Below are 23,879 nucleotides of genomic sequence, written 5' to 3' on the forward strand. Positions count from 1 at the left end.
ACATTTGTCACATTTAAAATGTTTGCATTTCATTTTTCATAATTTCATTATTTCATTTCATTTCGTTTTTCATTAATGCAATGGCACGCAGATAGATAGATAGATAGATAGATAGATAGATAGATAGATAGATTTATTTTAATCTCCATCCAACTATGTTTTGGGATTGGTTCAAAGTCTACCAGTAGATGGCAGACTTTTCCTTGCTAATGAGATGAATGTGAAGAGATGTGCAGAGACTAATGCAGTTCCTTTCTGTTGAAACGCATCCAAGTACTTTGTCATCATCATCATCATCATCACACTCAAGCAGGGCACTTCGCACCAAAACAGATCCGACACTGCCCTGAATGGTGAGGTACACAGACGTCAAAGGGCATCCCACGATTTGACGGCAGTGAGCTTGTAGTCATGACAGTTTTCGCCTTTAAGCGAGCGTTGTCCCAGATATGTGTCTGTACCTGTGTACCCTGCATTTCTGAAAATGACTAAACACAGCCACTCTCACTGCTTAAAAGCACAGATAGCCTTCCACTGGGCCGTTCTTCATTCAAATATTGGGTTCCAGAGTGAATACCAATAAATCACAATTTCTTAAGAAAAAGACAGATCATGGTTCTTCATTGGAAATGATGAATAACTTCCAACTTCAGTAGAACCTTTTTAATGCACAATATGTTCTTTATACCCAATGTGGTGAAAATCCAGCTTTTAACATTGTTTGGGTGTTTATCTTGTGGTTTCAATATGTAGCATTGACAATAGGCAAGCAATATTCATATTGTTTTACAGAAAATGTAAAAATTCACTGTCTTGCTGTTATTTTGAGATAATGTATGCTATGCACATCACCCTAAATTCTGGACAGAAACATGAAGGGGAGGGTGAAATTGTCATATAGCTTTAGAAAAGAACTGCTAGAACTGTTGCCAAGCCATATAAAGCCACAGAAAAGGAAGAGGACATGGTGGAGGAAAAAGGGAAAAATATACAAAGAGAATTTAGAGAAGAAAAAGGGAAAAATATACAAAGAGAATTTAGAGAAAAAAAAGGGTCAGACTGTCAGTCAAAGGCAAACATACTGTATAGCTACAGTACTATGCTTAAAAGTTTGGGGTTAATAAGATTTTTTTTAATGAAATATATATATATATATTTTTTAAGTCTTCACCAACGCTCATCAAGGCTGCATTTAATACTCTTAATAAATTCATTAAATTTAATTAATTTATTCCTGTAATGCAAAAATGAATTTTCAGCATCATTACTCCAGTCTTCAGCGTCACATGATCCTTCAGAAAAAAAATTGTCACCTAAGCCCATGTGCACTGTATGAAATTGTGTTAATAGCTCAAATAAATAGAACAAAGATAAAAAATAAAAAAAAATAAAAAATAAATTCTAAAGTTTTTAGGCCTAGGTGTTCAGGTACAGAAAACCAATATGCATAGTCTTCACTGCAGTGTTTTAAATATGGATTAATTCTTGTTAAAAATACAAAGTAATTCAGTAAAGAGCAGTGAGTGATTTTCTCTCTTTAAAATGTTTGGATTAACATTAAGGCAGCTATACACTCACAGGCCACTTTATTAGGTACACCTGTTCAATTGCTTGGTAACATAAATGGCTAATCAGCCAATCACATTGGCAGCAAGTGCATTTAGGCATCTAGATGTGGTGAAGATGACTTGCTGAAGTTCAAACCGAGCATCAGAATGGGGAAGAAAGGGGATTTAAGTGACTTTGAATGTGGAATTGTTGTTGGTGCCAGACAGGTGTGGTCTGAGTGTTTCAAAAACTGCTGATCTACTGGGATCTTCACACACAACCATCTCTAGGGTTTACAGAGAATGGTCTGAAAAAGAGAAAATATCCAGTGAGCGGCAGTTGTGTGGATGAAAATGTCTTGTAGATGTCAGAGGTCAGAGGAGAATGGGCAGACAGGTTAGAGATGATAGAAAGGCAACAGTTATTCAAATAACCACACGTTACAGCCAAGGTATGCAGAATACCATCTATCCAGAACTATCCTGTCTTGTCTCAACGGTTCATGCTGCTGCTGGTGGTGTAATGGTGTAGGGGATATTTTCTTGGCACACTTTGGGCCCCTTAGTACCAACTGAGCATTGTTTAAACACCACAGCCTACCTGAGTATTGTTCTTGACAATGTCCATCCCTTTATGACTACAGTGTACTCATCCTCTGATGGCTACTTCCAGCAGGATAATGCACCATGTCACAAAGCTCAAATCATCTCAGACTGGTTTCCTGAACATGACAGTGAGTTCACGTTACTCAAATGGCCTCCCTATTCACCAGATCTCAAGTAGAGCAGCTTTAGGATGTGGTGGAACGGGAGATTTGCATCATGGATGTGCAGCCGACAAATCTGCTGCAGCTGCCTGATGCTATCATGTCAATATGGACCATAATCTCTGAGGAATGTTTCCAACACTTTGTTGAATCTATGACAAAAAGAATTAAGGCAGTTCTGAAGGCAAACGGGGTGTCCAACCCAGTACTAGCAAAGTGTACCTAATAAAATGGGCAGTGAGTATATGTAACATTTGGTAACCCTTTATTTTAAGGTGTCCTTGTTACACACAGTACATGTACTTTTTATAATAACAATTAACTATGCATAATTACATATAAGTTACCCTAAGACAAACCCTATTCCCAACCTTAACCATATATTAAGTACATGTACTTAATTAATATTACTTGGTAGTTTAATACAGGTGCTTCATAATAAATTAGAATGTTGTGAAAAAGAAAAGAAAAAACTCAAATTGTGAAACTCGGGTATTAAATAAATTCAATACACACAGACTGAAGTGGTTTAAGTCTCTGGATCATTTAATTGTGATGATTTGGCTCACATTTAACAAAACCCCACCGATCCACTATCCCAACAAATTAGAATATGGTGACAAGCCAATCAGCTAATCAACTCAAAACACCTGCAAAGGTTTCCTGAGCCTTTAAAATGGTCTCTCAGTTTGGTTCACTAGGCTACACAATCATGGGGAAGACTTATGATCTGACAGTTGTCCAGAAGACAATCGTTGACACCCTTCACAAGGAGACAAAAACATTCATTGCCAAAGAAGCTGACTGTTCACAGAGTGCTGTATCCAAGCATGTTAACAGAAAGTTGAGTGGAAGGAAAAAGTGTGGAGACAAAAAAATGCCCAACCAATAGAGGGAACCGCAGCCTTATGAGGATTGTGAAGCGAAATTGATTCAAGAATTTGAGTGAACTTTACAAGTAATGGACTGAGGCTGGAGTCAAGGCATCAAGAGCCACCACACGCAGACGTGTCAAGGAATTTGGATACAGTTGTCGTCTTCCTCTTGTTAAGCCACTCCTGAGGTGTCTTACATGGGCTAAAGAGAAAAACTAGACTTGCCCAGTGGTACAATGTCCTCTTTTCAGTTGAGAGCAAAATTTGTATTTCATTTGGAAACCAAAGCCATAGAGTCTAAAGGAAGGGTGAAGAAGCTCATAGCCCAAGTTGCTTGAAGTCCAGTGTTAAGTTTCCACAGTCTGTGCTGTGATGATTTGTGGTGCAATGTCATCTGCTGGTGTTGGTCCATTGTGTTTTTTGAAAACCAAAGTAACTGCACACGTTTACCAAGAAATTTTGGAGCACTTTCTGCTTCCTTCTGCTGACCAGCATTTGTAGATGCTGTTTTCATTTTCCAGCAGGATTTGGCACCTGTCCACACTGCCAAAAGCACCAAAAGTTGGTTAAATGACCATGGTGTTGGTGTGCTTGACTGGCCATAGAGACCCCATAGATAATCTGTATTGTATTGTACTGTATTGTCAAGAGGAAAATGGGAAACAAGAGACAAAAAAATGCAGATGAACTGAAGGCCACTGTGAAAGAAACCTGGGCTTCCAGACCACCTCAGCAGTGCCACAAACTGATCACCTCCATGCCACGCTGAATTGACGTAGTAATTAAAGCAAAAGAAGCCCCTACAAGTATTGAGTACATGTACAGTAAATGAACATACTTTCTAGAAGGCCAACAATTCACTAAAAAATTTGTTATTATTGGTCTTATGAAGTATTCTAATTTGGTGAGATTGTGATTTGGTGGATTTTTGTTAAATGTGAACTTTAATCATCACAATGAAAAGAACCAAAGACTTAAACTACTTCAGTCTGTGTGCACTGAATTTAATACACAAGTTTCACAATTTGAGTTGAATTACTGAAATAAATTAAATTTTCATGACATTCTAATTTATTGTGAAGCACCTGTATATAATTACACTGTAACAAAGACACGAGTTTGCTTGAATCTGTTTTATATCTTTGTCCTGCATTCACATTGAAAAACATCTGAGACATTGTTGTTTTATAAAGGACACGCTCAAATGTACTTTTGAGAGAGGGTGGTAGCTGGTAGCACACACATACACACACACACACGCACACCTCTCAGACAGCGAGACTGTGTGATACCTGGCTCACAGGTGAGCTCTGCCTTTATATAGCATTGAAAGGGCCTGCTGTGTGATCTCACTGACCTCTGCCATCTGTCTCTATGGAGATGAGGAGAAATGGAGCCGGCCAGAGCTGCTGCGTAACACGTCCACATATAACCACTGAAGACATCTACACTGCAGCCCAACCCACCAACACAACAAAAACATGCACATAAAAGTGTTATCTGAAGGTTGGGTGCTGTGTAGGTTTTTGCAGAAATATTCACCATGTTCTGAGAGCTGCATAAAAAATAAAACAAATCATTTTAGCCACAAGAATTCTTCATAGTTTTTCCATTGCATAATGTGCATGGTACAGGTTTATCACTAAATAAAACTAAAAGCATAAATATTTAATAATTTCAAACAAAAGAAACGTTAACCGAAATAAAATTAAATAAAAAAAAAATGATATAAATGTATAAACCTATTTTATTTCAGCTATAGCTGACAAGTCGATATTTCTCATTTTCATTTTGTTTAACATAAAGTAGTAAAATAAGTAAAACTGAAATTTGTATAACACACACACACACACACACACACACACACAAACTTAAACGAATACAAAAGACTAAAAACACAATTAAATCACAAAAGAATTTACTAAAATTAGTGAAAACAGGAAATATAAATATAGAATATAAAATAAATTTCAAAATACTTACAAAAATACAGTAGAATAACAATTATGCTCAAATAACACAGCCATGGTATACATTAATTATTATAAATTTAAGTAATACAATTCCTCTGTCTGGACATTAATCAAGGCATGTGGAAGCCATCACTGTATGTTTAATGTAAACTAAAACCACAAAAAAAGTACTAAAATTAAAATGAAATGGATAAATAAAAAGTAAAACGGAAATAATGCATTGAAAATGACTATGAAAATGGCAAAAACACAATAAAATGTGTAACATTTAAATTAAATGGAAAATATAAAATGTAAAATGCAAAAAATACAAATATTTATAAAAACTGGTATATGATACTTAGATAACACTGAATCAGGGAAGATGCCATATTTAATTTGACTTAAATGCTAATTAAAGAATTTAAAAAAAGGTATAATAAATTACAATCTAATTAGTGAAGTAAAAATAGAGCACCAACATTATTGATCTCACCGACAGTAAATTATGAATTAATTAGACGTGAAAAAGAGTGTCTTTTGACCTTGCACCAAGATGACTGATGCTTTCTCCTTCTGCAGACCACTGATGTCAACTATAGGCAAAATAAAGAGCTCTATTTGAAGTTTGAGTTAAAGGGTTAGTTCACCCAAAAATGAAAATTAGCCAATAAATAACTCTGAAGTTATCCTATATGCATATGGCATTTTTCTATCAGAATAATCTAAGTTATATAAAAAATGTATTTGATCTTTCAAGCTGTTTCATGGCACTCAGTAGGTGTTGCATGCATCAGTCCAAAAAATGTTAAATAAAAAGCGCCCATTTAAAAACAGGAAGGAAAGGCACAGATCTAATATCCAGAGGTATGCTGTTCCATAGTCTGGGACAGGCTACATAAAAAGCCTGACCCCCCCTTTAAATTTCAAGAGAAAGCGAGGTATATGCAAGAAAAGTTTATCAGAGGATCTGAGAGAGCAAGAGGATTGCTCATAGCTGCGAAGTTCAGACAAATATGATGGGGCTAGATCATGTAATGCTTTATAGACAAATAATATAATTTTAAAATGGATCCTATGCTGCACCTTCAACCGTTGAAGAGATGCTATGACAGGAGAAATGCTTTCTCTTCTCTTAGTACCAGTCAGAATCCTCGTGGCTGTGTTCTGGACCAACTGCAAGTGATTCAGCGATGAATGATTGAAACCCATATAAAGCACATCGCAATAATCAAGTCTGGAAGTGATGAAGGCATGAGTAACTATCTCCAGGTCCTGGAGCATATATTTTAATTTGACTATTTGCCTTAGTTGAAAGAAGCTGCTCTCCACCACAACACTTATCTGTTTTTCAAAATTTACATCAGTGTCAAAAATCACACCTAAGTTTTTAGCAAAAGTATGAATACTTGATGACATAGAATCTAGATTTATAGTGATATCAGAGACAACACCTGGGGGTCCAATAACAACAATCTCAGTTTTGCTCTCATTTCGTTGAAGAAAGTTTCTGCCAGTCCAGCCTTTTAAGGGGTCATATCACGTGAATTCAAGTTTTCCTTTCTTATTGGAGTGTTACAAGCTGATAAGATCCCTGAAGTTGCGAAGACTAAAGACTCAAAACCAAAGAGATATTCTTTATCAAAATTAAGACTTTGCCACGGCCCCCTAAAATGTCTCATTCAAACACGCCCCACATGTTTACGTCACAATGTGGGAATATTTGCATAATGCTGCCCAAATGTTCATGCAAAGAAAGAAGATGTGGTTTCAGTAACCGCAGTTCGAGTTGAAGCAGCCATGTCAGGGAGATACTGTGTCTTTATTTTGGCCTTCCGAAAGTAGATGGATTTAGAAATCTTTAAGATTGAAGTTTTTTAAGATTAAACACTTTAAGATTATTTACAACAGAGCACCAATGCATTTTATGGACGACCATTTCATCGTGATTCTGACTTTGCTATGACAAACTGGCGCTTCTGAATCAGTTACTGGAAGTATGTTTTGTTATTAGTTTAAGTATTTGCTATTGACTATTTAAATGCAGAGTTTTGCGCTTTGCGTGAGAGAGAGAGAGAGACGGTCACATCACAGTGGAGTCAGCTGTCTTACCCGTGGCTTGTGTACTGCAAACACATACACGCTTCATCACTGTGTATGTCACTCAATTTCCAACGAGTGCTTATGTTGTTTGACCAGTCACAATGCACTGGGTCAATTGGCCAATCAGAGCAAACTGCATTTGTCGGAAGGAGGGACTTTTGACACATTTGAGAAAGGCGGGTCATAGAGGACCTACTGTACAATAACATACAGTATTTGAAAAATAATTAGTTTTTTGAACATTAAAGCATATTCTTGTTATCAACATATTCTGTAAACCAAATACACAAAATAATGATCTTTAAAAAAGCATCGTATGACCCCTTTAATATCTTCAAAGCAATTAAAAAGGTCAGAATAAGAGTGATCAGAGCTAAGAGGAATGTAGATCTGAGTATCGTCAGCATAAAAATTATATGAAATATTATATTTCCTCATGATCGGACCCAAGGGGAGCATATACAAACAAAATAAGATAAGCCCCAAGAGGGACCTCTGAGGTACCCCATAGTTGAAAGTTGCAGAAGGAGAGGAGGAGTTTCCAATCATCACCTTAACTGATCTATCAGAGAGGTATGATAAGAACCAATCCAGTGCCGTTCCCTAACGCCAACTTCATCCCGAAAATGTAGGAAGAAAGGTAGCATGATCAACTGAATCAAATGCAGAACTAAGATCAAGTAGCATTAAAATAGCAGATCTACTGGAGTCCAAAGCAAGAAGTAGATTGTTTTACACCTCAAGCAATGCAGACTTGGTTCTATGATGGTCTCTAAGAACAGACAGAGATGTATCTAAAAACAATTTTTTGTAAAAAAAAAATGAAGATAAATGATTAAAAACAATTTTCTCAAATTTGTTTTGACAGGAATGGCAAATTAGAAATATTGCTTAAGTTAATAAGATTGGTTTAAATTTTAACTTCTTAAGAAGAGGCATGATCACTGCATGATTGAAGCATATAGGAACATGGCCACTGTCTAAGGATCTGTTTATAATAGCCAGTACACTAAGGTTGATGGTATCCACCAGGACCTCTTTAAAGTGTCGAGAGGGGATAAAATCCACAGTAGAAGTGGTAGGCTTAATCTTGTGAACTATATCGCCCAGCTCAGAAAGATATATTGGTTCAAACTGTTCAAAAAAAGCATGGCAAGTGAGTGGTTCAGAGGTTAAGACTGCACATTATAACAGTAGACCATATGGCGTCCACCTTTCCCATAAAAAAATGTAGGAATGCTGCACAGGTCTCTGGAGTACTGACCAGACCAAAAGTGTTAGCAGGAGAAAAAAAAAGAGTATTTAACGTATTAAACAGAATTTTTTGATTGTGTGGATTTTTTAAAAAATATTAATTGAGAAAGATATTCCTTTCTTACATTCCGGTCTGAAATTTGGTATATTACTATTTATCCAAGGTTCTGACCTTCGTTTGGGTTTTGAAACTTTAAAAGGAGCAACAGAAACTAAACCACAAGAGCAGGAATTATTAAAAAGCGTTATCTCTTCTTTTCCAAGATCTGAGTCAGGAAGTTTTAACACACTTTCAGACAGAGAATAGAAGGCCTCAGAGAAAAGACTGGCTGGATCAGAGGTGACAATACAAAAAAAGAAAAAAAGACTGTGAGTAAAATGATTTCTGAACTGGACCAGACATTGTGATATTAAAAAGAATAGGCTTGTGGTCAGATGCACAAAACCAGCAAAGTCCTGAATAAAATCCTTATCATACAAATTACTGGACAAGTCAACTATAACTGGAGTTATTGAACTTCAAATGTATTATAATGATCTGTAGGCAGTGCTCGCCTGGTGGCACTTAAAAATGTTTCTAAATACCCGTGCCAAAGCTCAAAGAACTAAGAAAAACTGACAGTCATTTGGGGAAAGTTCAGTTAAAGGATCCAACTCACAGCTGCGAAGCCAGTTCTCCGATATAAATAACAGAGGATAAGACACATGCCTTTGGTTTGAGAGACCCAGGTTTGAATCCACTGTGAGACACCAATGTGTTCCTGAGCAAGACACTTAAAGCTGCGGTAGGGAACTTTTGACGCTCTAGTGGTTAATAAACAGAACTGCTTGCGTCTTGTGGAAGAACATCGTAGCCGGAACTACTTCTCTCTGTTTATGTTTATGAAGAATCACAAAGGTACTGGGTTACTCCGCCGCGGTACCCCCGAAGCAATCTAAAATAGTACGAATATAAACACTGATTATAGGTGCACCCTAGTGATTCAGGACAAGCCAAAAACACGGTTTGGAAAATGGATTCATGGTGTACTCACTTATTATATACATTTTTCTACATTTTGAACACAAACAAAGTTACTTAACGCAGCTCTGATTGGTTGATTTCTTACTGGGAGCGGTCTGTAACTGCAAATGGCAATAGGACCACTGGGAGGAGCCAGAGGAGCTTGATTTTTTTCACAGATTATCTGTCTCATATTCTACTGTCAGGACATAATGACAGGTTTAATAAATATGTAAAAAATATTTTTTTACAAAAGTTCCCTACTGAACTTTTAACCCCTAGTTGCTCCAGAGGCATGCAACCTCTGACATAATTAGCAATTGTAAGTTGCTTTGGATAAAGGCGTCCGCTAAATGAATAATGTAATTTCCTCAGGGAATATGATTGATGGCTTCGCATCCAGTGACCAGAGATTTCGTAGATTAGCGCCTCTTTTCAAGGATCTTTTAATCCTGACCAAAATGACTGCCTGTTTTCACCCAGAACTGCTTCCGTGTAAAACAGTACACAGCAAATGTCAGAGTGTTAAAATCCCAGAGTTTTGATGACCAGAGTATAATTTATACACTTTGGAGTAAACTGGGCTTAAAGTACACTTGTCAGGTTTCACCAGAAACTCTCTCAAGTGTTAGTATATTGGTTCAGTGTTGATGTGGAGCTGTTGTAGTGTAAATAGTGGGATGATGAACACTTTGAGAGTCAATCTGTTGCTGTCCCGTCCGCACATGAGTTTAGGTTTCGATACGTCATCAGATCGACAACGCGTTGTCATTGGTTGAATCATGATGCAGCCTCGTGGACACCAGTTTCCAACTGACATCTGAAGTCGTCGACATTTTGATTCTGCGGGACCATAGGTAAGAAATCACCAAGTGAATCATCCCGAATATTCCTGTTTGTCTTCTTGTTTTAATTCCCATAACTAAAACACTAAAAACGCTAATGTAGAAGTAGAAGAGGTGTGACGTTTTGTAATTTAGTTTAACTAGCTAACTTACTATACCAATGGTAGCTAAAGTAATGGTGAATGTTAAATCTGGTAAAACTGCAGATAATTTTTTTTTAGTGGTGATGTTAACGTTGATCGTTGACCATTAAATGAAATTTCAAAATGAAAATGCAGCAATCATTTGTTAACGTTAGCTGCCGCTCCCAATTTCGCGCCTTGTGCAGGCTAAATTGACTAGCTATCCTTGAAAGCTAACGTTACAGATTCCCGTCTGAAATGATTGAGTCTGACTTTATTTGCACTACATTTGGTATTGTGCGTGTTCAATAAACCAATTGTATTTTTATGTTTTAGTAATATGTGAGGAAAACTACAGCAATGCTTTTCAAAGTGCAGTACCAAGGAAAGAAGAAGTACATCAAACTCAATGGAGTATCATATCCAGCATTTCTCAGGGAGGGTAAGTTAATGTTAATGGCATTCTTCTCTTAGTTCTCTTTATAATTGAAGTTTAGATCAGAGGTCGTGTTAACCGAATATTTTCCGTCATTGACTGATTTTTTTTAGCAGTGACGGAAACATCTGAAGGTCGAATCATACAAAGTCTCGAAAGTTTGGAAAATGCTTGATTTAAATTTATTTCTTCAGGACATCAGATGTAACGTTAACTAAAAATATAAATAAAAACGGCTGACAATCTGTATTTTGTATTTTTTGTTTAATGTCGCGAGGCAACCTCTGTTACGAAGCACGTCTCGTGTAATTCCATGTATTTGGCGCCTCGTGTATTCACCTGGCGCGCAAACATCTGCATTAAGAAATGTTGCTTGCTTGCTGTAATTTTATCGATAACTGGCTAGAAGATAAATAAAAACTGATTGCGTCGACGATCAACAGACTGAAAGGCATTATGTAAGAAACACACTGATATGAGCGCTATGGGAGAATAAGCCTTCACCAGCCATTCCAAAGGTAATCGGAGACAAATGAATTTGACTGAATTATTTAAAAACATTATTAAATTAATTAATATCGAATCAATATATAATTGTAATGTAGGGGGGGGGGTTGTTCTTTCCGTCGTGCACGTTTGTCTGAGCACTCTGGTTTCTATTTACAAAAGCAAAAGTTTAAATTTTAACGTCTGCAGCATTGTATGCATTGTAGCCAGTCGAACGTTTAGTTTTTCGTGATGCTTAGAGGACTAAACTTTCGGAGTGACCACCGCTTTTACCAGAGTGAGTTCTGTAAATAATCGTTCCGTGATAGTAGTAACCATAGCAATGGACGTGACAAAAAAAATCTGATATGACCATATAGATCTGTGCATCATGTCTTACTGTGTAAATACAGACTAATAGAGCTGCCACTGACAAGAATAAATAAAACAAATCAGTGTTGGCTGAATATGTTTAGATTCAGTTAAATAACACTTAAACACTCTTTTTCACGTGTCATTTTTAAAACAATGTTTATTTATTAAAATAATATTTTAAGGTATTTAAGGAAGATATTAATGTATTATATACTTATTATTATCATTATTATTATGCCAACCATCTACAAAAAACTCAACCTAACTTACAGTTGACAACAAATATACAAAAATATAACCACATTTTTAAAAAAGTATCCAAAGAGTGATTTAATATAAGTTGTATTATATTGAAGATTCTAATATTTTAGCTTGTAGTTTTCTAAAGGGGTGCTGTTTATACTATTTATATTCTTTAATTTTGTTGCTGCTTGAAAAATGGATTTAGGGACCTTAAAAATGCTTGAAAAGTGCTTAAATTAAACTCTTCAAAATCTGTACAAACCCTGACTATGAAAAGTGACTCTTCATATATTAAAAAAATGCACAATCTAGCCTATATGCTCCTATATCCTGTAAGTTCATGAATGATTAAAAATGAAAATGTGAATTAAAACGAAAGCTATTACATGTCTTATAATTAAAATATGAAAATTAAAATAGAGAAATATATTAAGGTGCAATTTTTACGACCATATCCATCAAAATAAAGGACAATGTGAAAGTCTTACGCAACCACTGGTTTAGATGTACATTTATATGAAATTTTATTCTTAGCACCATGCTAGTCTACCGTAGCTTTGCCCATTAAGATAAAAATAGTGCTAAAAACATTATTGTTCTCCCACTTTCTAACCCTAACACAACAACTTATGTTTTTTCTGTATTCAAAGCTAAAGAGAAGTTCAGCATACCCCCTGAGACAAACATGTATGTGCTGGATGACAGTGGAACAGAGGTTGATGAAGAGGTCTTCAGCGACATCTTGGAGGAAAAAGCAGACATCCTGTGGACCATTGTTAATGTTCTTTCAGTTTCTGGTAAATGTTTGTACAATTACAGTGTACACTGCAGGGTAACAATACCAATGTGTTAACATTGTAATTTATTTGCTATCACAAAACCAAAACAGTAGCTTCTCACCAATGTCCGATTTGTGCTTTCTCTGTTAAAGGACCACTTTGCATATTTCCAACCTTATCTCTTATCTGTCAGTGTTCATATAAGGATTTGAAAAACTACATTTGAGATAAAACGGATTAGCCGGTAAGACTGTTGACCCGAGTACTTCTCAAAAAACAGTCAGTCTTGCCATCTAGTAGTTAATGTATCATGGCCTAAACTGCTTAAAGTCTGGCCACATTAACTACCAAAACTCATGTAATTTATAGATGGCAAAGAAAAAAGTTTCCTGGAAGCAGTCTCACCATGCCTTTTTTTAACCTCTCCTCACTTAAACCTGTGGAAACATTGACTGAAATATATTTTTTTTAATTATGATCTTTTTGCCCTTTTCAGACTCTCCCATCCAGTCCTCGTGCACAAACACCTTGTCACTATCATCACCCTCATCAGACAGTGATGCTTCTCTGATGTCCCCAAAAAGACAGCGCATTGATGACACCTTTGTGATGTCCCCAAAAAGTCTACATACTGATGACAGTTCTTCACAAGCCAAAGAGGTGATGTTTTTTCAGAACATTTCTCTTTATGTTGTAAACATTACATTTACCTGTTACTGTTAGCATAACATTTTTACCTGTTGTCAAGCTTGTCAAAAGAATTCTGGAACAAAAGCCTGGAGGTGAGAAAATCCTTGCAAAATATACAATGACAGGAGAGATGAAGGACCGAGCACGCCGTGATCTCGTCAGCATTGTTGTTGCTGAAATGTTTGAAAAGTATGGGTAAGTAAAATGCTTTATGGTGCATGATTTGGTAAAGTGTATATTCATAGAATTCAATTGCAGATTTGGTAGTTGTAATCAAATAGGTGATTATCATTAAATGACAACCGTGGCCAATGAGCTGTGGCCTTGCGCAGATCATAGGTTTTCCGGTGTGTTGGTTTTAATACACAACATTTATTCCACAGACGTGCTCCCCCTATGGATAAAAGAGCACAGTATGCATTGGGGATAGTAACACTGTTCCCCTCTCTAAAAGATCCCTAATCCAAAAAAGGCTATGTGAGTACATATTTAAAAGTAAGATTAATCTTAATAAACAAATGAATAATGTTCTGGTGCATTTTAGAAGTCTAACACTTCTTTTCTAAAGATCTCTATTGATTCATGCTGAAACTATTTTTTTATACATTTCCATCTTTGTTGATACTGTCTTTAGGAACACTTTTTTGACATAGACAGCAATGAGGGCTACATTGCCTGGAAGATTAAAAACACACAGCGAGAACTCAGCAATGGCGGTACCAATGGGGGTAGGAGAAGGAGCTCTCACACTACAGGCAGCAGCGGACCAAACTTAGAGAGAGAAGTGACTAAAGTGCAGCAGTTGGAGGGAGACCAGTGTCGAGAGGCCATATCTCTACTGAAACACAGCACAGACAACGAACAGATCTTCATGAAAATGAGAGAAACCTTCCAGCACAGGCAAAAGTTGATCCATGATCCTGAGCAATGCAGTACAGTGCTTACTGTGTTCCCAAGGTTTCTTGACACAAAAGGCCTGGTAAGTTGTTTTTTTTGTAAGCACATTTATTATGTTTTTGCAGTGTCAAGAACAGCTGTTCAAAGATGAAAACGGTCACCTACCACTATACCACCATCATCAAATACACATATGCTTGCTTCCTCCCCTTTAGGTGGCGCAAGACTTTGATCTGTTGTTTGGAGCTGAGACTTCATCAAAACTCCTTGAGAAATGGGATTTCCTGAAGGCCAAAGTAATAGAGCAAGCCAAGGACATCAGCAAGACACCCCTGCTTGACCATCTCATCCAGTCTGCAGAGGAGAACACTGATGAGGATGACGAGGTCCCAGGTAAATTATTTACATGAATCTGGTGTGTATCTTTCAAATGTTGACTTAATTTATTTACCATGACAAATAATTGTGTAGACAAATAATATATTTTTTAGGGCTGCAACAACTAATCGATAATGAAAATAATCAAGAAAGAATTTCATTATCGATTAGTTGGGTCTGTGACATCACTGTGGAAAATTCCAGTCAGTGATGTCACTTCACAATGGTGTAAAACGCATTTCTATGCATAAAACGCATCTGAAAAACAGAGCAGAGATCACAGAGTTAGCTGTTGTGGGAAAATTGCACAATACAAAACATGATAATGTTTTATATTATTATACAATTTATTATAAATTGGCCTTTTAATCCAACCAATTGATTAATAATTGACAGGTTAATCGATTATCAAAAAAAATGTTAGTTGCAGAACTAGTATTGTTATTGAAAAGAGTTTTGAGTTTTAATATTGATGTAGTATCAAAGGTTTTGGTCAGGTGTATATCATGCTTTAAGCAGGTGCTTCTGCCTTCTCAGGTTGGGATAGTGACATGGCCTCACTGCTACTGCTGGTCTACCTACTGCCACCACCTCCAAGTGGAAAGAAGGGAGCTGTAAAGATCAGTACCCGGGAAGCTGTGGACCATGTAGTCAAATTTCATAAGGTCAGTGTGTCCTGATCTCCAATGGCAATAGCCATTGTCAAAAGGCAATTGTGTAACCCCCCAGATTATTGATCTGTTTCTTTTCAATGCCACCTCCACAGAATTTTAAGTCTGATAATTTATGTTTTGCCTCCTTGAAGTGCATAGCGACTAGAGAGTGGGGTTCACCTCTTTTCACTGCAGTCTTGTGCTCGTTCATTCTTATTTTCAGTTGTCTGTTTGTCTTGCCAACGTATTGGAGTTTGCAGGGACATGTGCTAAGGTAACCAACATTAATGACCTCTCTGTTTAATTCCCTCTCTTTGTGTGACCGTGGTACAAAAACCTTGGTTGCCTTATCACATGCTGAATATATCCTGTATGGGAAAGCTAACTGTGCTTTCAAAGGTTTCTATCAGAGTGTGACTTATCCATCAAAATGTGATGTTCAGTGTAGATTCATTTCAGTTTATTGTTATCTTACAGTCATGTCGCAGCCTTCAGGAGCACTCTGGTCCAAACCAGCGGAGGCAGCCCTACATCCTGGCAGTTGGGACGACAAGAAAGCACATCCACGAGTTCTACATTGCATTGGATGGTGATCTCCTTCCCTGCAAGGGCAAGTCTTCCCTGTCAGCCTTTGATGAACTTTTCAAAGCACATTATGTTTTCGGCATCTCCTATGACCAGGCCTTAAATGGCATGTACACATTTGTGCAGACCACCATCTACAACATTGATGTAGGTCATTCTCACGAAACTCCCAGAGTCAAGGACCTAAGAGCTAAGCTCCTCAACTAAAGAGTTATGATGTTCAGATGCTTTGTTTGCAAGTCTAGTTTTGTTACCGTTCAAATGTTGATCCGTCATCTCAAAGTTTTCCATGCCTTTTATCCTGGTAAGAAGTTTCAGTTGATGTGTGACCAGACTGGATGCCACCAGAGATTTTGGACTTTTTCAGGGTTTAGAAAACATCTCCATAACAAACATAGCGCTAAAAGTCTAGATCAATTTGAGAACGAACCCGTCATAGTTGAGAACGAACCCGTCATAGTTGACGTATCTGATGAACCCGTAGTTAATTTAATTCCAGAGCAACCAGAGAATTCTCAAAGCTGTAATGAGACCAGGCGACATACCCAAGAAATGTGTGCATCCCTTATTGCAAATCTCCAAGGCTGTGGTGTGGCTACTAATGTCATAACGACTGTTGTTGAAAATATGGAGGAACTTGTAGAGGAATTGCATTCAAACGTTAAAGATGATGTTGTAAAATTACTCTCTAACGATGAGGAGATCAGAACAAAGTTTGACGATTATTTTGACAACCTTGAAAATCCATTTAGCAAACTGAACACTGAGGCAAAAAGGAAAAAACATTTCAGTGAGAAATGGGGTATTGTAGAACCTGTTGAGGTAGCCCTAGGAGTGAGGTATGACACTAGAAGGAATCGAACTACTGGCACATATGATCAAGTTCCCATAACAGACAAATTTGTTTATATTCCTCTATTGCAAACTTTGAAGTTCATATTCACCAACCAAGAGATCTGTGATCATTTTGTGCAGCCTTGTGAGAAAACTGGGTTTTACAAAGACTTCTGTGATGGTAACTATTTTAGAGATCACCCCCTCTTCTCTGAAAAACCAAACTCTCTCCAAATACAGATATTCTACGATGATTTTGAAATGGCAAATCCACTCGGATCCAAGCATGGTATCCATAAGGTTGGAAGTATATACTTTGTTTTACGAAACCTATCTCCAAAGATAAACTCCGCTCTTATGAATATTCATCTTTTAGCCCTTTTTCATACTGATGATGTGAAGAAGTATGGATTTGATTTAATCTTACAGCCCCTCGTACGTGATCTGAAAGTCCTTGAGTGTACAGGAATTGAAGTTCCTTTCTCTGATGAACCAGTTTACGGAACAATTGCACAAGTAACTGGAGACAATTTGGGATTGCACACATTACTCGGGTATGTTGAATCATTCAGTGCAAACAATTTTTGTCGTTTTTGTCTAGTAGACAAACAGACCTCACAAACGGTTTTCAGGGATGATGATCCAAGAATAACATTGCGTAATAAAGAACTGCATGATCAGCATTGCAATGACCTCATGGTAGATCCTACACTGCCATCCACATTTGGAGTTAAGCGACAATGTTTATTCAATGATCTACAGTACTTTCATGTTTCTGAAAATTATGCTGTAGACATTATGCATGACATATTGGAAGGAGTGGGGCAATTTGAGCTGAAGTTGCTGTTTGCTTACCTCTCAGACAACAAAATCATATCCAAGACAGATGTTTGTAACCGAATATACTCATACAATTATGGCTTTGTTGAACGAAAAAATCGTCCAACCAGAATAAACTTGGAGCAGACTGGAAATGGAATTGGTCTCAATGCCATTCAAACTTTTTGCTTAATCCGGAATATGCCCTTGATCTTTGGAGATGTTTTACGAGAAGGAAATGCCCACTATAGACTCTTGTTGCTTCTGTTGCAAATTATGAACATTATATTTTCTCCAGTTGTTACTGATGGAATGACAGTATGTCTTAAGCATCTCATTGTTGACCATCACCAACTTTTCAAAGAGCTTTACCCACATCGTAGAATGATCCCTAAACATCACTTCATGATTCATTACCCCAGAGTCATTCGAAAAATAGGTCCAATTCTACATGTTTGGTCAATGAGATTTGAAGCCAAACATAGGTTTTTCAAGAACACAATCAAAAATTTCAAAAATGTAACAAAGTCATTGGCCCAAAAACATCAGATGGCTATAGCATACCATTGGGAATCAATGCCATTTAAAAGTATTGACTGTGGGCCAGTAAAAACTGTTCAGCTCATTGACTTGCCACATGGTGAGATGATTGCAGAAGAACTGCAGGTTGACTTAGACTGTCAAGTTGATCTGACTTCTTGGATCACTTGTTTTGGAACTGAGTATCGTCCAGGCCTTTTAGTTTGCACGGACAAAGAGGACGATTTGCCTGTATTTAGTCAGATAAAAGACATCATTGCATTTAATCGAGAATATTTTCTTGTAACAGAGGACTTTCAGACACTTTGTTTTGCAGAGCATTTTCATTCCTTTCATGTGACACAGGGAAATGATCAGAATGTTTCCATGCTTAAAGTTGATAAATTGCACTTCTTTAAGCCGTTTGATCTGCAAACTACTTATGGTTTTGATAGAGATTATCAATATGTGGTTCCTGTACATGTGTTTGTATAAGTTTGTGGTTTTTGAACATCCATGAACTGTTAAATAAAACAGACATAAAAAGCACTGACTTGGAGTATTTTTAATTCACTGATGGTTCTAGGTTTACACTGCAGGTGTTGGAAACTATTGAAACATTGTAAATAAAAAAGTACCAGCTTTAGAGTACATTTGTACTCTCCAAGTGTTAAATAATGAGCACTGCAAAGGTTCTAGGTTTACACTGCAGGTGTTCAAAAGCACTGAAACGGTGTCAAAAAGTGCTATTTATAAGAGTACATTTTAACTCTCCAGGTGTTCAAATGTAACTATTTTGAGAGTATTTATTTTACACTTTTTACAGTGTTCAATGAACACCGAACTCTTGGACCTATATATACACTGAAACCAGTGTTCAGTGTACTCCTATAGAGTACATTGAACACTCAGGTTTTTGCTGTGTAAACGCAAGTTAGATTTGATTGATTATTACATTTTAAATGTGGTAATTTTTCTTACAAAAACGCTTCGATTCACTACGGAAGGTCTTTGTTCACCTCCCGGAGCAGTTTAAGACACTTTTATTTAAGGATGGGCGCTTTTTATTTCACTTCTTTTGGACTGAAGCTCTGCAACACCCGCTGAGTAACATGAAACACAAAGACAATTTTTTATATAACTCTGACTGGATTCGTCAGAAAGAAGAAAGTCATATACATCTAGGATACCTTGAGCCCAGGATGAGTAATCTATGCCCTAATTTTTATTTTTGGGTGAACTAACCCTTTAATGTGAATTGCTTTCAATCATGATGTGTTAAGGTGCCATCATTACCTGTGAGACCTGCTGCTGAGAGCCAGTCATCGCAAGAACATACTGTTGGTGATGTGGATGACTGTTAGAGAACCAAATGAGGAAATGTGTTTCATGTGAAGTTGTACTTCTGAGACTCTGTAATGCTGTTATTGTAGGATGGAAATTGCATGTTGACAAACTAACTTCTCTGTAAAACCTGTGTATGGATCCAACCGCCGGCCCAAAAGGTGGAATCCAGCGGCCTGGTTTAATGGGTATTCCGTCTTTTACTTGCGCTTGTGAATTTATCAGGATTAAGTTTAAATTTTAGTCTAGCTCTGTGTACAATCTGACTCCAATTTCACATGATCATTAAATTTAGGCAATATTTCTATCAAAAGCTGATCACAGATATCGATTGTTTATTAATTTAGGTATTTGAGTATTCTGGAAATCCCAAACTTTCAATTCTTCGTTCATTAGGGACCAGGAATCAATAGGAATTACACTCAGCTAACATATTCATAAAATATAGCATTGCATATGCATATTCTTGCTTTTAGGGGAGAAGAGTGAGAGTTTAGAGGCAGGAGGAGAGAGGAGAGGAAGGAACGGGGTCATACTGTAAAAGAGGAAGGAGATAGGTGTTGTTTGCTCTCGTTGAAGATGTTCTGCTCCAGATCAGTTTTATTGTTTCATGGTTTTGTGTGTGGCATGGCATCTGTTGTGTGTGAGTTCCTGAATTTTGGCTTCATGAGGAGCTAATTTCTTAAGGAAATAATTTCACTCCTTTCACTTGTAATGACAAGTTTGGGATTCAAGTTGAAATTTGAGATGTTTGCATCATTGTAGAACGCTACCAAAATTTCCACCTATTTCAACTTTTTCACTTGTAAATTTTGTAAATATGTAATTTTTTAAAAAGTATAATCTAATTGACTGTACAAGTAATTTCTACTGATATGTGATGACTTACTGATCAAACAATTTTTTTACAGTATTGCTGTGGACATTTTTTGTTCCACAAAGCATTTTAATAGGTCAATCAATCAATCAGCAAAATTATTACAACTTTTTTTTTTCAGTTGGTTTATCAGATTCAGTTTTGAGAATCAGAAATATCAAAATCACATAAAAGACAAAAGCACAAAAAAGTCACTACAGCTACTACACTACAAGAATAAAACTGATTGAATCATTTTAAAATGTGATAGCTTACGATTTGAGGTAATACTTAATGCTTAAAAGTATTATAATAAAGTTCAAAAACAAAAATTATTTATTGTCTCATTTTCTTCTACCCAACTATCTTATTTTCTTCTACCAAATGTAAAAGAATATATTTTATAGAATTTTGGACCCCATTGACTTTTTATTGTAAAAATATCTTCTTTTAAACAGAGGAAGAAAGTCAAACAAGTTTGGAAGAACTTGAGGGTGAGTAAATGATGACAGAATGCTTGTTTTGTTTTACATGAAATATCCAGTTAGAAGTTTGTTCAACTCACTAAACCCACACATGAGCAATACTAACAGCGAGCACCACTAACTACTTCCGATCTAAACAGCGTCTCCAAGGTTTCTGGCAGCCCTCTTCATGGAGCTCTAGACACTGGCTTGTGGGCGTCTACTCAAGACAAGTTAAAAACAGCTTCTGCACGAACCAGCATCTTGTGCACAAACGCTTTACATAAATGTTCAGTATCCATGGAGAAACCATTATGCAATTGTGTTTCTTGCACCAGTGATTGGCTGCGTCTCCGCCTGTCTGTTTCTCTTCTCAAAACTTCTCATTTGTTTTTGTGTACACAATCTGCAGTTCCCTTTTGCCTATACACACACGCACACACCTGTGGATTTAAGGGTAATAGTGTTGAAAGCACGTGGCAGATATATGCGTTTGCCTACAGCTTGTTTGGTGTGTGGATCAGCGCTTCGCCCACACATCTCTATGACATGTTCCTGTCATCCTCCGACCCGGCGAATATGTGCGTGGTCTGTGTTTTGAGTCGTGACAGCTGTGTATTTCATCGTTTGCCCTCGTCTCTCTCAAAATTGCTCCTCGATTCCTCTCCATCCACAAATATGCAACACTCTTTGCTTGGGTTGCTGGAGTAAACTGTGTTAATTTTCCTCTAGTGCACACTAAACACACAACAGAGTCAGATGTGAGTGACCACAGGGCAAAACCAAGGTTTTAACAATAGCCTCTCCATGTGCAAAACCTAAAATCAACATTAAATCAGAATGGACAAGATGTTCTTGATCTTATTGAGCATGATTCACCAGTGAACATTATTCCACAGAAAGAAAGAATATTTCTGGAATAACATGCATTTGATCACAATTATTTTTCTTTTTTATTTGACCAATTGTTCTTACTTTTCGACTCCTTTTCTTTAACTACTTGTCTCCATTCTGTCATAGATGCCCAGTTTTCATGATCTAAAACCTAATTTCCTAGGCAAATACTGCATAGTATTTCAGCTTTGGATGCACAATGTGTTCTTAAAAATCTTCTCATGAACAGAATCATCTAATATTTTTATGATTTCAATTATTTTTCCTAGACAATAAAATTAAATAGAAACATTTATTGCATCTTTGATTTGTCTCCTAAGAAAATTAATCCAGCAATCTCAAGCGTGTCCTTGAGATCTGGCTCAGATTTGCCAAAGACTATATTCAAAGTCAAATATCTCAATATAAACTCAACCATTTCTCATTAAAGTCTTCCAAGAACAGATTTGTGATTTTATTGCTTTTATTACTAAACAACTGAATGTTCACAATGAAGGTTGGAATTTGAATGTATTCAACTCCAATTGAATTCGCATTCATTTTACCTCCATAACTTGAAATATTTCCAAATAAATAAAAAAATTCACAAAATGTAGGCTGAAACTGTATTTTTATCAGTCCGTCCAGCATTTTCACAACCCATTTTACTTCCATAAAGTGAGAAATTTTCAAATACAGCCCAACAAAATATTCACAAAATCTAGGATCTTCCCATCTATTTTGCAAAACCATTTTATCTCAATAATTTGACAAATTTGTTATTAAAACTGCAGATTTTTCACAGAATGTAAGATGGAATTTGATTTCATCAATTTACTCATCGACTGGATTGTGAAAAATTATGTGATAGTTCATTCAAAAATTTATGTATTCCCATGATTTACTCACCCTCAAGCAATCCTAGGTGTATATGACGAATAAAATTGTAGTTTTATTTTTAAAAAAAAATCCAGGCTCTTCTAAGCTTTATAAAGGCAGTGAATGGGTGTTGAGATTTTGAAGACCAATAAAGTGCATCCATCCATCATAAAAATACTCCACACACCTCCGGGGGTTTAATAAAGAACTCCTGGAGTGATTAATTTGTGTAAAAAAAAAAACGATATTTAACCAAAAAACCAAACCAAAAAAACATACTTAAAATCTCTATCTGTCTATCTATCGTACCTACCTTTACCAGAATGGTGTTACAGTGGATGATGTAGGTTTAGCATAAGCTTCAGTGCAGAATATGCTAGTCTCCCCCTATGCTTATATCGAAAATATTATATTGTTTTATATTTCTAATTTGTGACCGTTGTTTTTTCTTTGCTCTCTCCTTTGCGCTTTCAAAGTTCGTCACTTCTCAGTCAAACTTACGCTAGGCATACGTCCTTCCTCTCTTGGGAACGTGCGAACAGCAGTTAGTGGAAGCTAGAGACTAAAGTTTAAATATAGACATTTGTCTTACACAAACACACTGATTTGCTTCAGAAGGCTTTTATTATCCCCCTGGAGCCATGTGGAGCTCTTTTTGTGATAGATGGATGCACTTTTTTGAACTTCAAAATCTCAACACCCATTCAATGCCATCATAAAGCTTGGCAGAGCCAGTAATTTATTTTTATTTTTATATATATAACTCAGATAATCGTCAAATCCGATAACAGAAAGAATAAAGTTATATACACCTAGGATGGCTTGAGGGTGAATAAATAATTTGAATTTTTGGGTGAACTATCCCTCTAAATACCAGAATGGTGTCACTCTGATGGTTGAAGAGGAGAAGTTTAAAACAAAGCATTTTGGATGTCAGGTGAAAGCGAAAATTGTTTTAGGTACAACGTTATTTCATTTTGATAAAAGGTTATGAAGACCCTTTCTTATTTGGAATAATGTGCACAGATAAATTTTGCAGAAACTGTATTAAGAAAGTAATAGCATCAGTTTCAATCTCCATTATGTTTCCGGAGTTATAAAAGAATGACCTCTGAGCAATAAAGCTTCCTCTGGGTGCATCCATTGAGGTTATTTTCTACTCCTGATGTGCGTCAGCGAGGACAGGTGTAGTGCCCTGGACGACCATCATGAGATGAAAGCCATTCTTCACAAACTAAAAGAGGATATGAGTTTTCCACCAATTTTCCATTTATTAGTATCGACTTCATTCTCTTTCAACA

General features: G+C 36.6%; 2 protein-coding genes across 4 annotated transcripts; both read left to right on the top strand.

Moving 5' to 3' along the window:
• The first annotated feature begins 10,146 nt into the window (after positions 1 to 10,146).
• Positions 10,147 to 14,250, top strand: LOC113105667 (uncharacterized). Of its 2 annotated transcripts, XM_026266887.1 has the most exons (7): positions 10,147 to 10,358; positions 10,805 to 10,910; positions 12,659 to 12,805; positions 13,284 to 13,447; positions 13,536 to 13,672; positions 13,861 to 13,954; positions 14,112 to 14,250. In XM_026266887.1, the coding sequence occupies exons 2-6, from the start codon at positions 10,829 to 10,831 to the stop codon at positions 13,937 to 13,939; spliced, it is 609 nt and encodes a 202-aa protein (XP_026122672.1). In that variant the 5' UTR covers positions 10,147 to 10,358; positions 10,805 to 10,828; the 3' UTR covers positions 13,940 to 13,954; positions 14,112 to 14,250. The 2 variants fall into 2 exon arrangements, with proteins under 2 accessions (XP_026122672.1, XP_026122671.1); XM_026266886.1 differs by having other exon boundaries at positions 10,147 to 10,910.
• A 64-nt stretch (positions 14,251 to 14,314) lies between these two features.
• LOC113105666 (uncharacterized) lies at positions 14,315 to 18,711 on the top strand. Of its 2 annotated transcripts, XM_026266883.1 has the most exons (5): positions 14,315 to 14,456; positions 14,590 to 14,767; positions 15,290 to 15,417; positions 15,629 to 15,679; positions 15,883 to 18,711. In XM_026266883.1, exons 1-5 carry the CDS (start codon positions 14,349 to 14,351, stop codon positions 16,195 to 16,197), a joined length of 780 nt encoding a protein of 259 aa, XP_026122668.1. In that variant the 5' UTR covers positions 14,315 to 14,348; the 3' UTR covers positions 16,198 to 18,711. The 2 variants fall into 2 exon arrangements, with proteins under 2 accessions (XP_026122668.1, XP_026122669.1); XM_026266884.1 differs by lacking the exon at positions 15,629 to 15,679.
• The last annotated feature ends 5,168 nt before the right edge of the window (positions 18,712 to 23,879 follow it).

This window comes from Carassius auratus, chromosome 7 (assembly GCF_003368295.1).
Source record: "Carassius auratus strain Wakin chromosome 7, ASM336829v1, whole genome shotgun sequence".
NCBI lineage: Eukaryota > Metazoa > Chordata > Actinopteri > Cypriniformes > Cyprinidae > Carassius > Carassius auratus.